The sequence below is a fragment of the Microchirus variegatus genome, assembly GCF_963457635.1.
Source record: "Microchirus variegatus genome assembly, chromosome: 16".
Lineage (NCBI taxonomy): Eukaryota > Metazoa > Chordata > Actinopteri > Pleuronectiformes > Soleidae > Microchirus > Microchirus variegatus.
In genome coordinates, this window is record NC_139817.1 from 25,444,511 (window position 1) to 25,466,459 (window position 21,949).

Here is a 21,949-nt window from a genome sequence, read left to right on the forward strand (position 1 = left end):
CACCAATGCACCAAATGCCACACATGCTTTAGCACATGTGCTGCTATGCAGGGCAGTAAAGTCCTACACGACCTCAGTATCTTCAACTGGGTCAGAAAACCACGACGTATTTGATCGAAATAATCACATTTAAAAGTTGGAACTATTCAATTCATATATTAAACTATTTAATTAATTATATAACATATTCTAAGTACTCCGAAGACTCAAAAATTATAGATTTTTATTCTAAAAAATGTTATTTTGTTAGTTCTTTGATGACCTGTATCACATTTAGTTAACATTAGTGTTCATTTTTTGTATTATTTATCATAAATTATGTATTTTATGGAAGAAAAAAACTAAATCCGCCAAAACATTGGTTGCCCTGATTTCTAAAATTTGGCATCGGCCATAGAAAAAAAAAAACCACAATGCTCTTAAACATATGATCGTATGTTTTTGGTGAGTAAACCGATCAATAAACGTAATAACACCATTATCACTATTATTGGGCAGTGTCTGTGCAGCATAAACCTTTAAACGGCTACTTCACACAAACAAATATAGTTGGTTGAGGAAGTTGGGATTGAAAAAAAATTGACTTCCTTCAAAGAAAATAAAAGCCCTTCACTGTTCTTCACTGACCATTATGAGTAAAAGAAATATATTATATGTTTTAATTAATGAATCAATTATTTTATTTGACCAATCTCTTAATTGTTGTTTGAAAGAATCAGTATTTCTTTAAAATGACGGGAAACTCTACACAAAGTCTATTTAGGCTGCAGTAATTAATCCATTTCATTTTTAATAATAATTTGTCTGTTTTCAGCTTCTTAAATGTCAATATTTGCTCTTTTGTTGGTCTCGTATAAGAGTATTTCTATGTGAATCTATTTTTTCCCCCTAGAAACAATCATGTAAATTAGTGTTAATACGTCACCTGCTTTTGTACTGAAGCTTTTTAAATCAATCTCCAGTCATTTAACTCAATTATCAGGTAAAAAAAGAGTCACTAGTTCCAGCTTGTGATGTATGATCATCTCACCCATGTCTCTGTGTCTGATGTGGTTTGTTGATGACTGTTGGTCAAACAGAACCCGAGGTCTTCACACGTCGTCTCTGAACATTTACAGTAAATGAGCATTTTTTAATACAGACACGCTGCAGAGTCGGCCTAAATTATTCATGCGTCGATTGGAACGATGCTCTGCACATGGGGACAGTGCGTCTCTGCTGTTGTACAACACGGCATCGAGGTTTTACACTTTGCATTTTTTATTTTTTTCCACCGCAAGTGAAGAAAATGAAGTCATCTCAGCTTCTTCAGTTAGACCGTCGTCACTGTTCGCTTACTCTGACCCTGGATTTCCACTGGACGCTGAACGGCAGCGGCGCGGTTCTGCTTCTTCCTCTCCCCGGCGTCAATCCCCACCGGGCGCGTTACGGCAGCGGCGCGGAGCCTTGGGAGCCGGCGGTATTCACGGAAGATCGCGCGATAATCTCGATCGGACGCGAGTTCGCGAGATCCAGCGATAGACTGTGTGTATAAAGGAAACAACAACAACAGCTTCTTTTCATTCTCCCACGTGGAAGAACTGTTGATCTGGTGTCATAAATGATTTTATGTTTCTTCACTTCAACAATCAGTCTCTCGTCGTACATTATGACTCTGAGACGCTCTGATTAATTGACTGTTTACCTGGCAGCAGCGGTGACGACGTAATGTTGATGTGAAGTTGTGACAGGCTATATGACCTGATTATTGTGTTTTATTTTGAAACGGGGGCGGAAATGTTTTACTTTGATTCTGTGTCGCTTTTCCTGTCTGGTGCGATCTGCTTTGTTGAAATTTACGAGGTTCAGCAGCGGCAACGGAAAAATAGAACCGATTCCTATCGATAGCGCTGCAGCGAGGCGAGCCGCTTCTGGGACGCTACGCATCGCGTCTGGTGGAAATGCTCTCATTGATTAGAATGGAAGCGATTTGCAACGGCGACCGCGCCGCGGCCGTTCCGCGTCCAGTGGAAATCCACCTGAACAGGGAGTTTTCCTGTGGAAGCCCAGCACTCATCTTTCAGTCTGTTTCTTAAACCTCTGTCATCCAGAGAAAGGAAGTCCTCTCCTCTTTGGCCAAAGTGACTGGACGACAGTATGAAGGTGAAGGTGATGAGGTCTGTGTGCAGTAACATTAACCTCTGAGCGCTGGACAAACTTCTCACAGTGAACTGAAGTGCTGTCCTTCCTGCAGTCGCGCAGTGACATCAGACTCAGTAATGAGTTCACATCTCTCTCATAAACAAAACACAGAGCCGTGTTTCAGTACAAGCCACTGGTGATTTAAAAAAAATGTATATTGACGCTCGCAATCTGGACGATATCAGTGATTAACCAGTTTAAAAGGTTCTGAAACTCTACAGTGACATCTTCTGTCTGACCAACAGACAAAGAAAGTGTTCTTAAAAACACATTTTAAACCTGAACCAACTTTAATCCAGAATAAACACCTTTTGTGTGTGTTCCCCGTTACAGGCCTGCACCTACATTATCTTTGATTACTGATTAATAAATGATTGATGACAATCACAAAGTGCACAGTCTGACCTGTAATGAAGGCTTAAATAAATACACACTGACGGCTTATTTTTCTATGACTTATTGTCCACAAAATACAGGGAAAAAAAGAATGTGACTTCACAGATTGGTAAATTATGGAATTATTTGTTGTGAACCCAAAATGTGGGCATTTATATTGTGACAAGAGACGACTTTTCCCTGGTTTTAAAGGCTGTTGCATTAATAATCATATTATACTGAATCAATTAGTATAATACACTAAATATTATACATTTAATATAATATATTGATGAATGGAAACCAACAAAAAACATATATATATTTTTTTTTTAAGTCATTTACTTAGACTTATTTATGTTGCGTTAACACACGTTAATATCCTTTATTTAATAACAAAACAGCCAAAGAAATAAACCAGGTATTGTCTGAATTGAAAGATAACTGTGTTTTAAGCACGTAATACAGGTCGTAAACAGTAGTACAGTTTTATTTTAGAGTGTATTTACAGTAAAACTAACCATTATTTTCATCATCAATTACCAAACCTGGGAATGACCATGTCCATGAACCAAAACGATTCAATTTCAATGACTTCTTTGTGACGTGGAGCAAAGAAACCGCAAAATGTTCACATTTAAGAAGCTGAAAAATCTGAAAGTTTGTTTTAATTGTTGAATAAAAAACACTCAAACCGATTATTAAAATGGTTAAAGATGAATTCAGTGAGTCCTAACTGTCACTCAACCTGTGTGCAGCTTCATATCCACATATTATCTATATAATAAGTCATATTGTCCAGACTCATGGACACATGAGCTAGATCAGGGTTTCCTGTTCCACGGTGAGCTGAACCATCACCTGGTGTTAATGCACCTGTAGTCCACATATACATGTACAAGATGTTCATGTGACAGCAGAGCTTGGACTTCTTTAACGAAAACACACGACGAGGTCGAACTTTGGGTGTTCAAGTGGGAACCGATCAGGAAGTGAACGCGAGCGACTGAAATAAAGCATTCCCTATAGCAGTGTTTCCCAGCCCTGATGTTGTCCTGCTCCACCACACCTGCTTCAGACGCTCTGCAGAAGAAGCAGCTGCTCGTGTGAATCAGGTGTTGGAGCAGGATCTACAACATGCAGGTTAGGAAACACTGAACATCTATAGTTATACCATGTTGGTCCTTTTTCTGCAAACACCAAACCCCTAAAACCAACAAGTCATATACCAGGCCTCGCTGTGATGCTGCAGCAGAAATACAGCAAATAAACAGAAAATAAGACATGCAGCATGTGCACAAAGCTAAAGTCAAAGGTTAGCTTAGAGCGGTGACATCACTGTAGTGGTTATATACACAAAGTACACACAGAAGTACTTCAGAGCTCTCAAAACGATGGTTCCATGTGAATAAGACAAACGTGTGCGTGCCCTAAAACACAGACCTGAAGTTTACCACGTTAAAGGTGCCATATGTAAGAATGTGGCCAAAAATGGTTACTACATTCAAATTCAAAATACAGAGGTCTATTAGGTTTGGTTTTCTGACCTAACTGGTTCAACCCGTGGTTGCTCAGCAGCTGAGACTCTACTGCAGTCAGTAGAGTCTCAGTCACTGGTAGACGGCGGTAGGTGGCGCCAAAACATGATTTCAAAACGTAAACATGATTTGCAGTCTACAAATCATTGAACTTGCAATTCTTCTTAGCTGTGGGCTTTCATTAGGTTTTCCCCGCTGCTATGCTAACCTGTAACACACCGCGGCGCGCGCACACAGCACACTAGCTAGTGGTGCTGGATACATTGTCACCGGGCAGCACAGGTGACCTACTTTAGTTCCGTGTTGTTGCTGTTATCACATCCTCAAAAATAGAAACATTTCAAAGCGAGACTGAAGTTAATGCGTGTTTTAAATAAAAGTCACGTTAATAGATTTTTAAGACCTTTCAAAACTGTATTTAAAGGTGCATTATGTAATAAATGATAAAATCCTCCTAATATGTCACAGAGACTCAGGAATAATGTTCATATAACAAACTGAACTCACCAACAACAACAGTACAGACTAAATATTTGCATTAAAAAATATATATTTTGCAGACCGCAAATCATGTTTATGTTTTGAAATCATGTTTTGGGTTAGCCTAACCCTAACCCAACCCACCTACCGCCGTCTACCAATCATTGCAGTCAGTAGAGTCTCAGCTGCCGAGCAACCACGGGTTGAACCAGTAACGTCAGAAAACCAAACCTAAACATCGGTATTTTGAATTTGAATGCAGTAACTGTTTTTGGTCACAAACTTACATATGGCACCTTTAAAACCTGTTATGAGACTTAATGAAAATTTAAGACATTTTAAGACCCTGCAGATACCTGGGGGGGGGGGGGGGGGTCAACAGGGGACCCAGCATTTATAGTTGTGCCCCTGCTGTATCTGTAAACGTGTGTTGACTCCGTTAGTGACGCGTCGCTTCTGTTGCCGCACGCGTAATTAATGAACGTGTTTACGCGTGTGTGTGTGTGTGCGCGCGTGTGTGTGTAGGGGACGCGGTGGAGCGGCGGTAAAGGAGACGCGGAGCTCGTCACAGTCACGACTTGTTGCCCTCAGCAGAGGAGGAGGAGGAGGAGGAGAGGAGCGGAGGAGCAACAGATGACGAGCGTAAAGAAAAAGTGAATGTGTGTGAATGGAGGTGAAGAGAAACAAAGACGTAGCTCGTGTCGTTACCTTGGTCACAGTAGAGGATTCAGACATTATTATCTCCCGTCAACTTTTCCTCTTCCTCTGCGCCTTCACGGTGGAAACACAGCGGTGCAGAGGCGCTGGAGCGGCGGCTGGAGCGGCGGCTCGGCCCCGTCACTGTGGCACCGATACTTTGTTTCCCCGCTTTCTGCGGGTGTTTCTCCGGGTGTTTCTCCGGGTGTTTCTCCTGGAGCAGCAGTCCGCTTCATCTGCTGCTCACGGCCGTGGAGCCGCTCTCTCCGTCTGCGCCAAAAACTTCTTTTGTCTGCGTCTGTTTTCTCTTCACGTGTCTGCGGCAGCGCGAGACTTAATCATCTCTTCCTGGAAGAGTCTCTCTCTCTCTTTTTCTCTGTGTGTGTGTCTCTCTCTATTTTTCTCTCTCTCTCACTGTGTGTGCGTCTCTCTCTCTCTCTCTCTCTCTCTCTCTCTCTCTCTCTCTCTCTCTCTCTCATTGATCTGCTCGTGTGTAAAACGGCGAAATGACGTGAATTCCCAGCATTGAGCCACGCCCCCTTTTAAAGGGAAACCCGAAGCAGGAAATCGCAGCAGGTCGCGTTTACAACACACACACACACACACACACGCGCGCACGCGCGCACACAAAAACACACATTTAAACACATTCTTGTACTTGGTGCACACTGAGGACCAGGTAACAGTCCTGACAAAGTGAGGACCAGCATTTGCACTTTATAAATCAACACAATTACACAATCTATTTTTTTTAAAAACGCCTGGGTGCAGTACCATGAAATGTCTGCAGGTGGAGCCCCAGAGCAGAAAGTGTATGAAACACCAGGGCTGGAAAACAGGTTTTTTTGTACCAAATTGAGGATCTGTGTTAAAAACAGAGTATAACATGTTTACAACATAAGGAAGTGATTTAAATGAAAACAAAGTAAAAATGTCCTCACTTTGTTGGTTAAAAACCCCTCACTGGTCCTCAGTATGCTGCAAGTACAATAACACACACACACATACACACGTGAGGTTTTCATAACTTCAGGGGACATTGCATTGATTTACATTGATTTGCATAGATTTCCTGGAGACTTGGGGCCAATTCTAATTCCCATCTTAACTTGAGCTGATCGATATATCGGAAATTTATCGTTTTAGCGAAATGTACGACGATAATCGACGTCATTTCGCCGTTATCGATACATTTGATAATTCTGTATGTTCATGTCCCTTTAAGACACTCGGACACTTATATCAGGCTAATGGTCAATTATGCAAATTAGGCGATGACGTCATTTAGCAACTTCGAACTCATCCTTCATTTATCGTTATCGAGGTGAGCTGCTCAATATACGGTGATCCAGCCCTAATCTTAACCCTTAATCTTAACCCTTAATCTTAACTGGCCTCAAAACCAAGTGTTGAGGGTTATTTTGTCACTTAGAAATGGGACACCCCTTAAATGCAGATACGTCTTCAGACTGTAGGGGGCAGAATAACGCCAAAGCTGCGTCCAGTCTGTCAACTCCAAAAAAGAAGAAGAAGAAGAAGAAGACATTTACGTTTTCTTGAGGCTTGTATGGTACGGTCAGTGAAAACAAATTTACTATTTAAGGACAAATAAACTAACTAAATAACGTCACGATTGAAAACATTTATTCACCATATATAGCCTTATGATATAGTCATGTACATTGTGGGGACTTGATTTTTGTCCCCCCCATAATGTGACTGTTTAAACCGGGGGTCTCAAACTGGCGGCCCGGGGGCCACATACGACCCCAAATCAATTGCATGTGGCCCAACAATTAATATATCAACTTATAATGAGTTTAGAGCTGAATCAATTAGTCGATTAACTGATTATTAATCGATTACTTAACTAATCGTCAACTATTTTGATCATCGATTTGAAGCTTTTTTTCATGATTAAACAAGATTTCTGATAGTTTTAGTTTCTTAAATTTTCAGGCAAATAGGAAAATAATCTGCAGATGAATTGATTACAAAAATAAGTATAATAGTTGCAGCTCTAAATGAGTTATTTCTGTATGTTTTTTATTACCATGTTTACTATGTCATTAAACATTAAAAAAAATTATTTCCAAAAACAATCACTTTTAATGTGAAATTATGTTAAATATCATGATAAATATTATTATTTCCCCACAACATTAGTAATACACAGGCACACACACACACACATGAAGGTTTGTGCAGCTATTCTTCCCAGGACCTTCGTCCACTTTCATACCATTTGAGTACTCTATAGATCAGTGATGTCACACTCATGTTCACTGAGGGTCACATCAGTATAATGGTTACGCTCAAAGGAACAGATGTTACTGTCACACAGAATAAATGTAACTAAATGTAACCAAATGTAATGTAAATAAAGGTAACTACTCTGTAACATATTGATAAATAACTTTCTGTATTTATTACTACTTTATTAGGGACTAATCTTAATTCACTTGTTGCATGATGCATATACAATGATACACTGCCATCTAGTGGCGGGATGCCGTCACTTTGCGGGTAACGCGATCGCCATGCATTGTGGGAAATGTAGTTTATGGTCAACGCACGCCTTAAACCAACATAGACCTGTTTTAACACAGATTTTTAAGACCACATAAAATGATATGGTCGACCATATCTGGTCCCCGGGCCTTGACTTTGACACACGTAGTCTAAACAAAGCCTTCTCCATAACCCTAACCCTTGTTAAGAGCCCCTGTCTTATTAGGACCAGGTTTTGGTCCTGACAAGGTCAGTGTTTATGCCGGAAAGGGTCCCTACAGAGGCGACAAACACACACACACACAGCTATTCTTGTAAGGACCCTGTACTGCACTGATACAAAATTCTGGAGAAAGTGGCAGAGCTTTTATTGTGTGTGTGTGTGTGTGTGTGTGTGTGTGTGTGTGTGTGTGTGTGTGTGTGTGTGTGTGTGTGTGTGTGTGTGTGTGTGTGTGTGTGTGTGTGTGTGTGTGTGTGTGTGTGTGTGTGTGTGTGTGTGTGTGTGTGTGTGTCAGAGCAGGTTACAGTTACTCACAAACCAACAGTAAACTGCTAATAAAGCTCTCCTGTGCGTCATTAAGTCATATTTTTAGACACAAACTGTTTTCAGTCTTTATTCCAGGATTATTTACATAATGTGTGAAGAGCAGAGCCCAAGACTTAGTGTTTGTTAAAGAAATCTAAATATCTTTAAATATATTCAGATATCTAAATCATGTTGAGCTTAAGATATTCGTTGCTCATTAAGTGCACATTTGCACATCAAGTCATTATCCTGACTAATAACTTGCTCAGTATCACCACACTTTGTGCTTCACTTTGAATATGAACGTGTAAACGAATACTCGGCCACTGTAATGACTTTACTGCCCTCTAGGGTTTAAAAAACAAGAGTGACACTGGTTTTATACATTTATACTATTACATTTGTGTCAATAATGTTCAATCAAATTCAGCTTAGGCCCCATAAAGGCTTAGGCCCCATAAAGGCTTAGGCCCCAGAAAGGCTTAGGCCCCATAAAGGCTTAGGCCGGCACTGGTGAAGAGGAGAACGTCTGCCAGTGAGGTGATAGAATATAATATATGTTTGCTAGCATTGTTTATTATAACAGTAATAATAAGACATTTGGTCATAATTATCCCATGTTTAAAAATATCTTATACAATATTCAGTTACATATATAAAAACACTTGTTAGGGCCCGAGCCACATATAGAAGTGGCCAAAACATCTCCTGATATGAATTTTCAATCAATCTTTATTTATATAGCCCACAGTTTACAAAACACAGTTTGTCTCAGGGACTTCACAGGGTTGGAAACATCCTCTGTCCTTAGACCTTCGACCAGGGTAAGGAAAAACTACCAAGGAAAAAACCCTTATAACAGGGAAAAGGGTAGAAACCTTAGGGAGAACCACAGGTGAGGGATCCACAGGTGAGGGAACCACAGGTGAGGGAACCACAGGTGAGGGAACCACAGGTGAGGGATCCACAGGTGAGAGAACCACAGGTGAGAGAACCACAGGTGAGGGATCCACAGGTGAGGGATCCACAGGTGAGGGAACCACAGGTGAGGGATCCACAGGTGAGAGAACCACAGGTGAGGGAACCACAGGTGAGGGATCCACAGGTGAGGGAACCACAGGTGAGGGAACCACAGGTGAGGGATCCACAGGTGAGAGAACCACAGGTGAGGGAACCACAGGTGAGGGATCCACAGGTGAGGGAACCACAGGTGAGGGAACCACAGGTGAGGGATCCAAAGGTGAGGGATCCACTCTCTGGACAGACAGACGTGCAGTAGATGTTTCTCAAAACATACAATAGAAAGTAAAACATCTATAAATGCCAGGTGTTTTTACATATAAAAGTCAAATATTTGTATTACAGGAGTGTATTTTAAATCCCCCCAAAGATTGTGCACATTTTAAGATTTTCAGTCCTTAATATCTTAATATTTTATTTATCAACCGTTTGGTTTTATGTATTGATTCTCTGTGTCACCAGTAGGGGGAGTTGCCAAATATTAATTGAAATATTTTTCTGTAAGTTTGCAAATCTGGTGTCAAACTAAAAGTTCTCACATGTAGTTTTACAAGTGTATTTGTATTTGTGACAGAGTAGAATAAGTAGAATAGCTTTAGTATAGTAGGTGTGTGAGTGATCAATAATCATTATTATTATTGGCACTAACAGAGGGCCCCAAAATCACATTTTGCTTAGGGCTCATGGAGGCTTGGACCGGCCCTGGTAACCATTATGCTGATGTGACCCTCAGTGAAAATGAGTTTGACAGAGATAGATAGATAGATAGATAGATAGATAGATAGATAGATAGATAGATAGATAGATAGATAGATAGATAGATAGATAGATAGATAGATAGATAGATAGATAGATAGATAGATTATTCCTTATTTGTGCAGCAGAGACTGACTGACTGATTACAGCGCTGTGGCGCCCCCAAGCGGAGATTGGCGGTGTTACACCGGAGCTGGTGAAAAGTTAAGTTTCGTTTTCCATTCATCAGTAAGAAAACAGAGAGTGGCGCTTCCTCTCTCCTCCTCTCTGCTCCTCCTCTCTGCTCCTCTCTCCTTCAGACCAGGACACTGTGGTCAGACTGTTGTCACCAGAGTAAGAAGATGGAGGAGTCAGAGATATTAAAGTTTATTTGCTCTAACCACGGAGCGGTGGACACGGAAGAGCTTCTCTGCAACGTGTGCTGCGGTGAGTCCCCGGACTGTCTGTCCAACAGGGACCGCTTCACCGTGTGTTGTCTCGGAGGACAGCCGAAGGTGGTGGCCCGGACCCGGCTGAGGCTGTGCCGGAAGAGAGAGTGTCCGTGGTCGTGTGGAGGTCTGCACCTGTGCGTCAACGTCCTCTACAGCGGACTCTGTACCAGGTAAACACCGACGCTTAAAGGCACATAAAGGCTCATTTTACGTCAACTATGTGCGAGGACTTTAAGGAAATGACGTTTTTAAATGTTATTCTTAACACTTTAGTGCGCGTTTAACTTGGTTTAACCACTAAATGATCCGGTTTAAAGACCTGTTTCTGGGTTGGTTAAAGTGCTGACGTCACCGGGTTTAAAGGCCTTGGATCACGTGGTGCGTTCACGTACACGTCTCAAGCTCACGTAATGCGTTTAACAGACGCGCAGAGGCGGTTCTAGAGTCTGTACTAGAGTCTGTAGGGGCCCTAAGCAAAGATTCCCAGGGGGCCCTTCCCTCCAACCAGTGTTCATCACCATTATGGGGCCCCAAGCAGTTGCCTGCCCTGCCTGTTCACAAGCTGTGGGGCCCATTCAATAGGTCAGCGGTGGAAAAAGTACTAAAATATTGTACTCAAGTAAAAGTACCAATACTTTGATGAAATATTACTTAGTAGAAGTAAAAAGTAGTTCATTTGAAATGTACTTTAAAGGCGCCATATGTAAGAATGTGGCCAAAAACAGTTACTACATTCAAATTCAAAATACTGAGGTCTTTTAGGTTTCATTTTCTGACGTAACTGGTTCAACCCGTGGTTGCTCGGCAGCTGAGACTCTACTGACTGCAATGATTGGTAGAATATCTGATTGTATGAATTGTTGTTTTTCATTAACACCATGGGTCTGTTGTAATATATATATCAGGTCAGCTCGACTGAGGCAGCCATTTTGGACCATCATGTTTTTACAGTCGCTCACTACGGACAAACTATTGAGTTGTGATGCTAACTGAAGGCTACATAGTAGGGATGAGCTAATACGATGCTCTGTATTGGTTTAGGTCCAATAACTGCTTTATTGTGTGAAATGACTGATGTCAATAACGGCAGATACTCAAGTTTGTGATATATCAACATGAAAAAGTAGTAGCATGCCATCCTGACAACATGGATTTGCTTACAAACTTAGACGTGAAGAGTGAGGCGAGGCCTGTTCAGCTGCAACTTCAACACTTCACTAAATGCACACGCTGAACTTTCATGTTCAAACAGATATAATCATTTCAGATGATGAAGAATCATGTGATCCTTATTCCACAGTCAGAACAGTTTCCCTCCCTCTCATAATCCTGATGCACTGTGACCTTCAGCCCTCAGGTGATCAGATAAATCTGAGTCAGAATTAAAACACAAGTTCTCACCCTGTAGCCACCTATGCTATCTGGAGACTCCACAATATGTCCCCAAAGACTTGAGCCAAGCCTCAGAAAGAGTGACCTCTCCTGGCTGTAGTCAGATTAGGCAGATTAGGCTTTTAATGTAATACAGTATGTTCACATCAGTTCAGAGTTGAAAAGTCAATGATTATTTACACGTCTTGCCGTGGCTTGTTGTTTTATGACAGGAGAGTGTGCAGCTTCTCCCATGAGCTGGATTCTGCGTACAATCAAGGGATTCTGAAGCAGCACGAGCTGGAGCGTTTGAGCAGGACAGAGCTGTGCACACTGCTGATGCAGAGCGACTACACACTGCTGCCTCCTGTAAGTCTGACACCTGCACAACTCAGGCAAACTGCCTCAAATCACACACTGGATCACAATTAAGAACCAGAACCGTGTTCTGTTTATTGAAACACGGGAAACGTTCAATGGAAAGTTCAGTTTTCTTTTAGGGCTGCACAGTATATTGTAAATCTGTTGTCATCGTGCAATAGAAATATTACTATAAATCTCTTGAACTGCGATAAATGTGTCCCCATATTGAGTCAAGCCACTGGCTGTGGCTGCAACAACTTCCTGTTTAAAACTTTTGCACTTGGCAATAAAAATTGCATACATTAAATTTGTAAAAATAGAATATTTTGTGTTTCTGTTATATTTATACTCATCATTCTTCATAAATATAATATAAAAAGATATAAATAAAAGAATATTAATCACCAAAGTCACAGGCGCCATTTAAACGTTCTTATGGAGGTAGAATGGCCAGAGAGACATTTACAAATCACAATTTCTTAGTCAGAAAAGCAGCAACTTTATTTCAGACATATATTTATTACTTGATGATATATTACCACATGACGCCACCACAATTTGAACGACGACTTCTGCTTCCTGTTCTTCCTTTGTCAGATATGTCATGATTACAACAATCACGGCGATGGTGAGTTTGGCCGATGTAAGGACGGAAATAACTGTAAGAGACTTCACATTTGTGAGCGTTCTCTGAACAGCGACTGCAGCTGCTTCAGGACGCACGACTTTGACGCTCCACAGCCGCTGAGGGTCCTGCAGAGTAAAGGTTTCCCCGACGCTCTCCTGAGCTCTTTGAAAACCATTTACACAAATAGAGAGGCCATACAAACCTCCGATCAGACCTCCGACAATCGCAGCGACGCGCGCAGCCGTTCGCAGGGGAATCCAAGCGACGCAAGCAGCGATGGGGGTCTGAATTTGCCACAAACGGAGTGGTACGGCCAGAGAGCTGGTGCCCTGGGCGACATGGGAACCAGAGGCAGCAGAGGCAACAGGGGGAGCCAGAGCGACATCCTGACTTCTATTGATGACCTGGATCTGTACACTGAAGACGGTCGAGGTGAAGACAGCGCTGAGGACAGTGACTCGAGGAGCGACAGTGGTCAGAGGAGGAACAGGCAGCGCCATAGAAGAGGGAGAGGTGGTCAGCAGGGCAACAGGGGTCAGACGGGTGGAGACAGAGGTTTTAGAGGCGGAGGCAACAGAGGGGGAGGTGGAGACAGAGGTAATAGAGGTGGAGGTGGAGACAGAGGTTTTAGAGGCGGAGGCAATAGAGGGGGAGGTGGAGATAGAGGTAATAGAGGTGGAGGTTTTAGAGGAAACAGAGGAAATAGAGGAAACAGAGGAAACAGGGGAAACTACAGCAACCTTACCCAGCGAGCCAGTTCCACGAGTGACATCTTGGCTTCCAGTGATGTCTGGGATCGGCGCACTGAAGACGACAATGACTCGAGCAGCGACAATGGTCAGAGGAGAGGCGGTCGTCAGGGCAACCAGTTCCAACCTGATGACAGACGAAGAGGACAAAGACCAGTGAGAGGTAAAATTAATCGACAAAAACTGAGTGGAGGAAAAAAAAGTAAATCATATAATAATAAAAACCACAAATTAAAAAGTTTTTGTTTTTTTTGTCCTTTAGAGAAAACAGAGATATGTCTGTTTTTCGTCAAAGGGGGCTGTAAACACGATGGTGAGTTATCAATGACAAACACTTGATCATCACAATAACTGTGGTGTTGTATAACTGTCACTCCTGCTCTTCTTCTCAGATGATAGGTGTTACAAAGTCCACGACAAGATGCCGTACAGGTGGGAGGTCAAAGAGGGCGACCAGTGGCGCCCCCTGCCTGATAATGAGGACGTTGAGAGGGACTACTGTGACCCCAAGAAATCACAAAGGTATATGGTTATGTTAGCTGTGTCATTTAATGTCTCCATCGCTCTTTAAATCCTTCAGGTGAACTAGAGTTCATGAGTTAACTCTGCGTCTGCTGTCTTTAGCTCCAACTCCTCACCTGTGCATTTTGACACGATGACCTGTGGACAGAGCAGCGTACGGCGACTCTCTACCCCGAACTGTTTGGTTGAGCCCACCTTCATGTACACCACTGAATGGATCTGGTACTGGGAGGATGATTCAGGGATGTGGAACGCTTACGCGTCACCTGTGAGTAAATTGGAGTGGCATGCATTCCTTTTCTCTCAGTGAAAACACACCTGAGCACTTTTACATCCACACATAACGTAAAACCATGTCAGCAGTCCTTGAAACAGAACTCGAGTGCACAGGCGTCATAACCTCAGGAAGGAAAGAAGTCAAAGGGCCTGGGACTGGCTAGAATGACCCATAAGAGACACTGGCTGACTTTTTATTTTAGATTTTATTTCTGGAAACTGCTACTCGTTGAGAAGTGAAACAGTACGTGCCTTCATGTCAGAGTCTCCAAAAGTCACAGTTATGCCAGTAAAAGACTCACTAAATATGTTGGCAACACAGAAAATCCCTGGAAACTTGCTGGAGGTTACGTGAGGAAGATGGCTGTTACACACACACGTACAATTCAAACACAATTGAGCCCGATTTCCTGCAGAAAATGTGCAATCGAGTTTAAATTAAATAAACTAATCAAGTTTTGAGGTGGATCAATAGATCCATGGTCCTCAGCAGTGGTAACCGTGAGCGTAGCTGTATTTCTTAACAATATGGCGTCCATTAAAAATTGTTATTTGTGAAGCTACAAAAAACTATTTAACTACCATTTTATTAGCCCTCTTTGTTGTTTTAGTTTTTACTAAATTCAGAGGAGGCTGTAGACCCTACATACCAAAGTTTAGGGGTTAAAGTTTAGAGGCAAACACACTCATTGTCTTGTTTTCAGGGTGATGGACACGACACAGCCGACATTGACGGCACGAAACTGGAGCAGAAGTTTCTGGTGAATGACAAAGATGTGGTGGAGTTCACGGCTGGATCACAGTCATACTCTCTCAGTTTCCAGGGTGAGCAAATGTGATGTTAGCTTACAGTGATAAAACATTGAAGTGGTGTCACAGTAATGTTTTTTGTTCTTTCCGTCAGACATGATCCAAACAAACAAACAGTATGGCACAAAGAGGCTCGTGAAGAGACGACCACACTTTGTCTCTGTAACAGACGTCCTGACAAAGAGAGTGAGGTACAGTATATTCACAATAAAGTGCTAAAGTCTCCCTTTATTCAAACAACAACACTTCACTACTGTTTTGTTTGCTTTCAGGAGACCTAAGGGCCAACCAAACCTTTGCCCTACACCAGGCCACTGGGATAAGACGCAACTTCCTGAAACGGGATACAGGGTACTATGAATACAACACAACACATATTATGGTGTAGGGATATTTGTGTGGTTGGCAGACGTGTTTTCACAACATCAACACCTTACAACACCTCACCTGACTGTGCTCTGCATGCTCAGCAGAAGGACAGGGTGAGGCGTATGTACTCAAGCTTTCCAGCAATGTAACACATGGAAATCTGAAATTATTTGAAGTTTAGTCTCATAGATCTTCCCAGACACCTTCTGGGAGCCAAGAGACAGTCTCAGCACATTTACATACTCCAACCCCCTCCTGGTCTAAGCTGTAGGTGATAACTGATATCTGTTCACTCACAGAACAGTTTGAACAATGGTTATCAATAACAGATCTTGGGCCCCTGATGGTTCTATGAAGAGATCCCAGGGGGGTTCCCAGAGAAAAATAAAATGAAATTTGAATAAAATATGCAAAAAAAAGCACTGGAATATGGCATCACCACACTCCAACTTGGAATTGTTTCACAGCGGTGGGTTAGGGTTTACTCGCTTGGTGCTGGGCCGGGTCACGTGCTCAGTGAAAACATGGCTGCCAACAGGGACAGTGTGAAAAAGAAAACAAGGCAAGACAATTAATGCTATATATATGATATATAATGATAATGTGTTGTATTTCTGTAGTGAGAGGGAAAAAAAGTGAAAATATTATATATGTTTGAATAGCAACACTTGCTACTTTCCACTATTTTCATTGTACCTTCATTCGCCAAAATGTTGTGATATCGATACCACAAACCCGATTATCTGCCATGACCAATATTGGTATGATACAGTGGGTGCAACCATTGTAAGCTATTTCAAAGACATCATTCTCCACCTTTTCTGCAAATATACTGTCTGTGCATGATGAAGCATTCCATAAACAGGATTGTTGGTATTTATCTGTCTGATATCTTTTTCAGTGATTTTGAGTATTTCAAACCCACAGACCTCTGTATTTATATTCAGGATAACAGGTTGTTCATTGGTCACCTTTTAATGATGTCATTTAATGATTTAAGGTTTGGAAATGGAAATTGCTGTGAAACATTTAAACACACTGATTGCGCCTCTGTATTCAATAAAATGCTAAGACAGTGATGTAGCTTATCTGGTGGTCATGTAAATATTTCACAATAAAAGCCTAGTTGTTCCGGGAACAGAAAGTTTGGAGTGCTTTTGCTTGGAAATGAGTAAAGGACGCGTTACTTGTGACACATGCAGCAGATCAAGTCATTAACTGAGGGATTATTTGTCCATCCTTTTCATTCCCAACCCATCCAACAATAAGACAACGCTGGGGCACCTAAAGGACATGGATAGGTCTTCACGTACCCCATGCCAGAATCTATTTACACAGTGCACATAGCCACACAGAATGCACGTAATGGTATAGTCTGATACCTGTTAGCAATGCAAACATTATGTCTAAAACAGCTTTGTTAGAAATCCTGAACAGTCAGTACAATCCTTGGCTGTAGTCCAGACAGACGCTGATGAAGGCATTGATCAGGGTCTGTCACAGTGTCAGAGACAGATCACAGAGTCTGAAGGTGGAAATAGTCCGATCTGATGATGAGCTTGATAAAGGTGTGGAATGGAAGTCCACGATTACACCCAGGTTGCAAACCTCCAGGGGTGGAGCCATCGACGGGCCATCGATATCACGGCAGAGATCTCCAACCTTCCACAGCAGACTTGATCTTAACTGCTTTTGAGTATGAGAAGGTTGGAGGACATCCAAGTTTGAATCTCCTGCATTCAGCTGACAAGTGACAGGGGAAGAAGGGCGGAGGGTTTTGTACCGGTTGTGTGAACAAAAGCTGAGGCCATGATGGCGGATGATGACCAAGAGGCAGCATGTTTGAAAGCCTGGAGGAGATACTGATACCCAGGTATCTGATGTTAACTGTCTGCAGAGGTGTAGATGATGTTCTTTGAGAGCTTGAGTGTAACTGTTGGAGCTAAACGAACACATCGTCTGCATAAAGGCTGAATTTATGGTCTAAGTGTTTTTGTCGGTCAATGAATATGGTAAAGAGGGAAAGAAAGATTGGACCTTCTGAAGAGTGAGAACGTTGATTTATTTGTCCTCAGGCACTGGGTTAACTGCATTGTTTTGGTCCAAGTTATGAACGTTCAAGCTTGAAGATATTTGCAGTTTAGCAGCTAGTTTTCCAGAGACATCATTATTTCTTCCAGTTTGTCTACAGCTGTTATCTACTGCGTTAATTAAACTGCGTAGTGTTTGTATCTTGAAATCATAAGCAAAGCCATTGGTCAAGATGGCCCTTGAGATGAGCATTTATAAGTGATATAGAGGAAGAAACTGGTCAAGAGTGTGCGCTCTTTGGATTTCAAAACAACCCAAACACCTCGAAATCACACATTTGTAATTACGAGTTCTTAAAAATAGATGTATTTAGTTACCGTAACTTGTCCAAATTGTCCAAAAAAAAGAAGTGATTTCATTTTTCTCTGTGGCTTTTATTTTCCAGCGAGTCTCCCTCGAAAGCTCGTCAGATGAATTCAAGGAGATTCAATCTTTGTTCTGTAAAACCATGCGAGGCTTTGACATCGTCCGTATCGAGAGGATTCAGAATGTATCGCTCTGGGAAGTCTTTCAGTGGTAAGTATGTGACCTTGGTTTTGAAGCATCTCTTTTAACACATATCTGAACGGTCAAGTCTGTACCTGTCAGAAGCTTCAAAAAACGTTTGAGCTAAAAATGTGTCTTTGGCCTTGAATGTTAACACGACCATAGACTTGTTATCTTCATGTTCTAAGAGGCTGTAAAAGGTATTTAAAGTCTAATGTGGTAATAAATATAGACTTTAAATAGTGAAGTCACCCCATGCTGTCCAGAGAACACAAGCATCGGGCACTTCTGCATTAGCCTTGCTTTCATTTTTTGTATGCAGTCTTTGTTTGTGTGTTTGTGCATGTACTTTATATGATTATTCTTTTATATATATATGTATGTATGTATGTGCAAATGAAGGCAGAAGAATCAGATGAGGAAAAGGAATGGTGGAAAGAATGTGAAGGAACAAAAGCTGTTTCATGGCACAGACTCCAAACACGTCCATGCCATCTGCCTCACCAACTTTGACTGGAGAATCTGTGGAACTCACGGAACTGCTTATGGAAAAGGTGCAATTTTATATCAAATGTACACTTGTGCTTCTTGGTTTATTAATGACATCATGTTGCATAATGTTATGAAGAAAATTAACTTGGGCTTGGAGTGTATCCGAATAGTTAAAGTAGTTTTTAAGACTCTTACCAACCGAGTGAATTGACTCCACTATTGTTTTTTGAATGGTTTGTTCCCAGACAAAAAACTAGTGTTGTGAACTAGGGCTGTTTTGGCAGGTGATTGAACTGCTGTGGTGCTTCATCCTGACCATGTCACAGACATGTTTGCTAGGACACCAGGGAACGAGGTTCACTTTAGAAATGGGGTATAATATGTTTCCTTTAATGTTTTCTCACACTAACTCAGAAAGCTCATACCTCTGTCTTCAAACCTAGGAAGCTACTTTGCCCGCGATGCCAAATACTCCCACAGCTACACCTGTGACTCTGCCGTCAAGTCCATGTTCATCTCGCGGGTGCTGGTGGGCGACTACACCAGAGGATCCTCAGACGACCGCCGACCTCCTTCCAAGGACGCCGGGGATGTCAACCTCTTCAACAGCTGCGTGGACGATGTCGTGGATCCTTCCATCTTTGTGGTATTTGAAAAGCACCAAATCTACCCAGAGTATCTGCTGCAGTACAGGACCTCTGTTCAACCCAGCACACCTGTATACAATCCCACCACATCAGTTCAATTCAATCCATACCAACCCAGTGCATCTTCATACCAACCCAGCACACCAGTTCAACCCAGCACACCTTTATACAAACCCAGCACACCAGTTCAACCAAATCCATACCAACCCAGCAGACCAGTTCAACCCATCACACCAGTTCAACCCAGCCGACCAGTTCAACCCAGCACATCTTCATACCAACCCAGCACATCAGTTCGGTCCAGTACAACAATTCGGTCCAGTCCATCCGCTCAAATTAGCGCATCTTCTTACCAACCCAGCTCACCAGCTCAACCCAGCACGTTGCGTTTCGATCCTCGCTCAGGCACTTACCAGTACAAACCCACTGAACCTGCTCAACAGCTGTTTGCCACTCTTCCTCCCTCCACACCAAAGAAAAGCTCTGACTCCTGTGTCATAGCTTAGGTGCAACGTTTGAGGCTGAATCCCAATTCCACCCCTTCCCCCTACCCCTTGTTTTTGTGCGTTCATGTGAGGGGTTGGGCTGTCTCATTTCTCATTAGGGTTAAGGGATAGGTCTAAGCCCTAGAGCTACTCCAAACGAAGCTTCCTCAGGACCGCACTTGAAACGGAGGCTTTGAGGAATTTCCAAGCTTCCGCCGCGTCACCTGTCAGCAAAGTTTGAAAGCTGGCCGTTAAAGACTCGCACAAATGTATTTTCAGCATTTTAATCACGACAGTCATGTGTAATGATTGTATTGTGGTCTTCTTCAATTGTCAACGGTGTTTCTGAATCACTAGTCAAGTTTGTTTTGAATTACTAGCTAGTCGTAGCCGATGCTATCCCGGCGTTCCTTTCGTAAGTGGTTAGCTAGCTGCTATCGCTATTTTTTTAACATTAACAAATGGTGCCGGAGTGTGTGTGTGTGTGTGTGTGTGTGGGTCTGCAGTCGCTGTAACTGTGTGTGTGAACACTCCTCACGTCAGCGTCGCCGCCGATGTCGTTGGTTAGCAGCTGACAGTCGTAAAAACAGAAAAATAGCCCAGGCAACAGACATTACTTGTGAGGACGGCATTTTTGCATTGCTACATCAACAAGCATCGCATCGGCTTGTTGATGTAACAGTCCGCAAGCGTCAAGTCCGGACGACGTGATGACGTAATGGAGGTGTGTCTCATTTCTTAGGGGAACGTTCGTACCTCTAGCACCCTCAACTCTGTTTTGAGGGTCAAGGGGAACTCCGACAAAGGGGAAGGGGGAAGGAGTGGAAATGGGATTCAGCCTAAATATACTGTGTAATGTGCACTAGATGACCAATAATAGAAATCTGCCTAGTTTGACGGTTGCTTGCTTGTGTTTGAAATGAGAAGATGCTTTTAAGTGTCACTTAAAGTTTGTGAAGTGTATCTGAATAACAGATTGTCAGTAGACTTCTGCTGAACCAGTCTGATAAAGGGACAGTTGCTGTTGTCGAAAAAAAAAACATGGCTGCCAACAAGGACGCAAGGAGAATCCTGTGCCTTTGATATTTTCAGACTGTTTGCCACTGTATCTTGCTTTAAGAGAGCATTTATCTGAGGCTGGAAACTGACATTTAAACACAGCTCACTCTACTACACCAAAGTCCATAGAGAAAACCATCACTTTAAGCTCACTGGGACACAGGAGCTGAGACTTTGAAACACTCTAGTGATGTAAAGACGTGGGCCAGAAAAGTCTAACAATGAGATAAAGTGGTAAACATTCTTAAGATATTGCAGACTTTAACCAGGCGTAGATTAAATCTGCTGAGTCACAAACATGTAATCACAATGACTTTGAGCGGGTTATTCATTATTAAGAAGCTTAAACACCACATGTGTTTTTCAAATATTACAGTGATCATTTGTTTATAATGTCTTCATGATGATGAAGCTGATGGTATCACATATAACACGATCAGTATGAAAGGCTTTTGGGGCTTCTCCGTTTTCCTCGTTTCTTTTGCTTTTCCATTAGCGATAGAACCCGATACCTGCTGCTTTTTTGTGAACCGATACTAAAATGTCACGTCAACAGACTGCTGGTCACTGATTGGTCAGAGAGTGTTGTCACTGCAAGAGTCTGACACAAGAATCAAACCTGCCATTTTTAAAAAACTGCCAAGAGCGTTACAGCTCAACAAGGTGCAGAGTTCTTGTGTTTGAGAGGGTTACACTCTTAGAAATAAGGGTTCCAAAAGGGTTCTTCTACAAGGGCTGAGGTTCTACCTGGAACCATTTGCTTCAAGGGTTCTTGGTAACACTAATGGTTCCAGTAAGAACCATTTTGATCCAGAGAACCCTTTAAAACCTCTTTCCTGAATTAAAAGGGTTCTTTGTGGAACCTTTATAAAAACTCACCAACTTCATAACGGCACCCTCTACACTCTTAGAAGTAAGGGTTCCAAAAGTGTTCTTCTCCAAGGGCTGAGGTTCTGCCTGGAGCCAAAAAGGGTTCTCTTATGAGGACAAGCCGAAGAACCTTATATGGTTCTACTTAGCACTTTTATTTCTAAGAGTGTAAGAACATCGAGTGCTTAGATACGTTTTAAATAACCCACTTTGTTCA

General features: G+C 42.2%; 2 protein-coding genes across 2 annotated transcripts in view; one reads left to right on the forward strand and one right to left on the reverse strand.

Moving 5' to 3' along the window:
* Positions 1 to 5,571, reverse strand: part of etv6 (ETS variant transcription factor 6) — a 31,503-nt gene extending 25,932 nt beyond the window's left edge. Inside the window, exon 1 of the mRNA XM_083903199.1 lies at positions 5,283 to 5,571. Coding sequence (XP_083759325.1) covers positions 5,283 to 5,309 — 27 coding nt within the window. The 5' untranslated portion in view covers positions 5,310 to 5,571. The remainder of the gene's footprint in view (positions 1 to 5,282) is intronic.
* A 4,755-nt stretch (positions 5,572 to 10,326) lies between these two features.
* The window catches only part of LOC310938523 (protein mono-ADP-ribosyltransferase PARP12), an 11,855-nt gene continuing 232 nt past the window's right edge, over positions 10,327 to 21,949 (forward strand). The window contains exons 1-12 of the mRNA XM_083903039.1: positions 10,327 to 10,684; positions 12,119 to 12,254; positions 12,846 to 13,788; positions 13,888 to 13,938; positions 14,018 to 14,147; positions 14,250 to 14,415; positions 15,128 to 15,248; positions 15,328 to 15,424; positions 15,506 to 15,584; positions 18,079 to 18,209; positions 18,582 to 18,733; positions 19,115 to 21,949. The exon at positions 19,115 to 21,949 is cut by the window's right edge and continues 232 nt beyond it. Coding sequence (XP_083759165.1) covers positions 10,425 to 10,684; positions 12,119 to 12,254; positions 12,846 to 13,788; positions 13,888 to 13,938; positions 14,018 to 14,147; positions 14,250 to 14,415; positions 15,128 to 15,248; positions 15,328 to 15,424; positions 15,506 to 15,584; positions 18,079 to 18,209; positions 18,582 to 18,733; positions 19,115 to 19,824 — 2,976 coding nt within the window. The 5' untranslated portion in view covers positions 10,327 to 10,424 and the 3' untranslated portion in view covers positions 19,825 to 21,949. The remainder of the gene's footprint in view (positions 10,685 to 12,118; positions 12,255 to 12,845; positions 13,789 to 13,887; positions 13,939 to 14,017; positions 14,148 to 14,249; positions 14,416 to 15,127; positions 15,249 to 15,327; positions 15,425 to 15,505; positions 15,585 to 18,078; positions 18,210 to 18,581; positions 18,734 to 19,114) is intronic.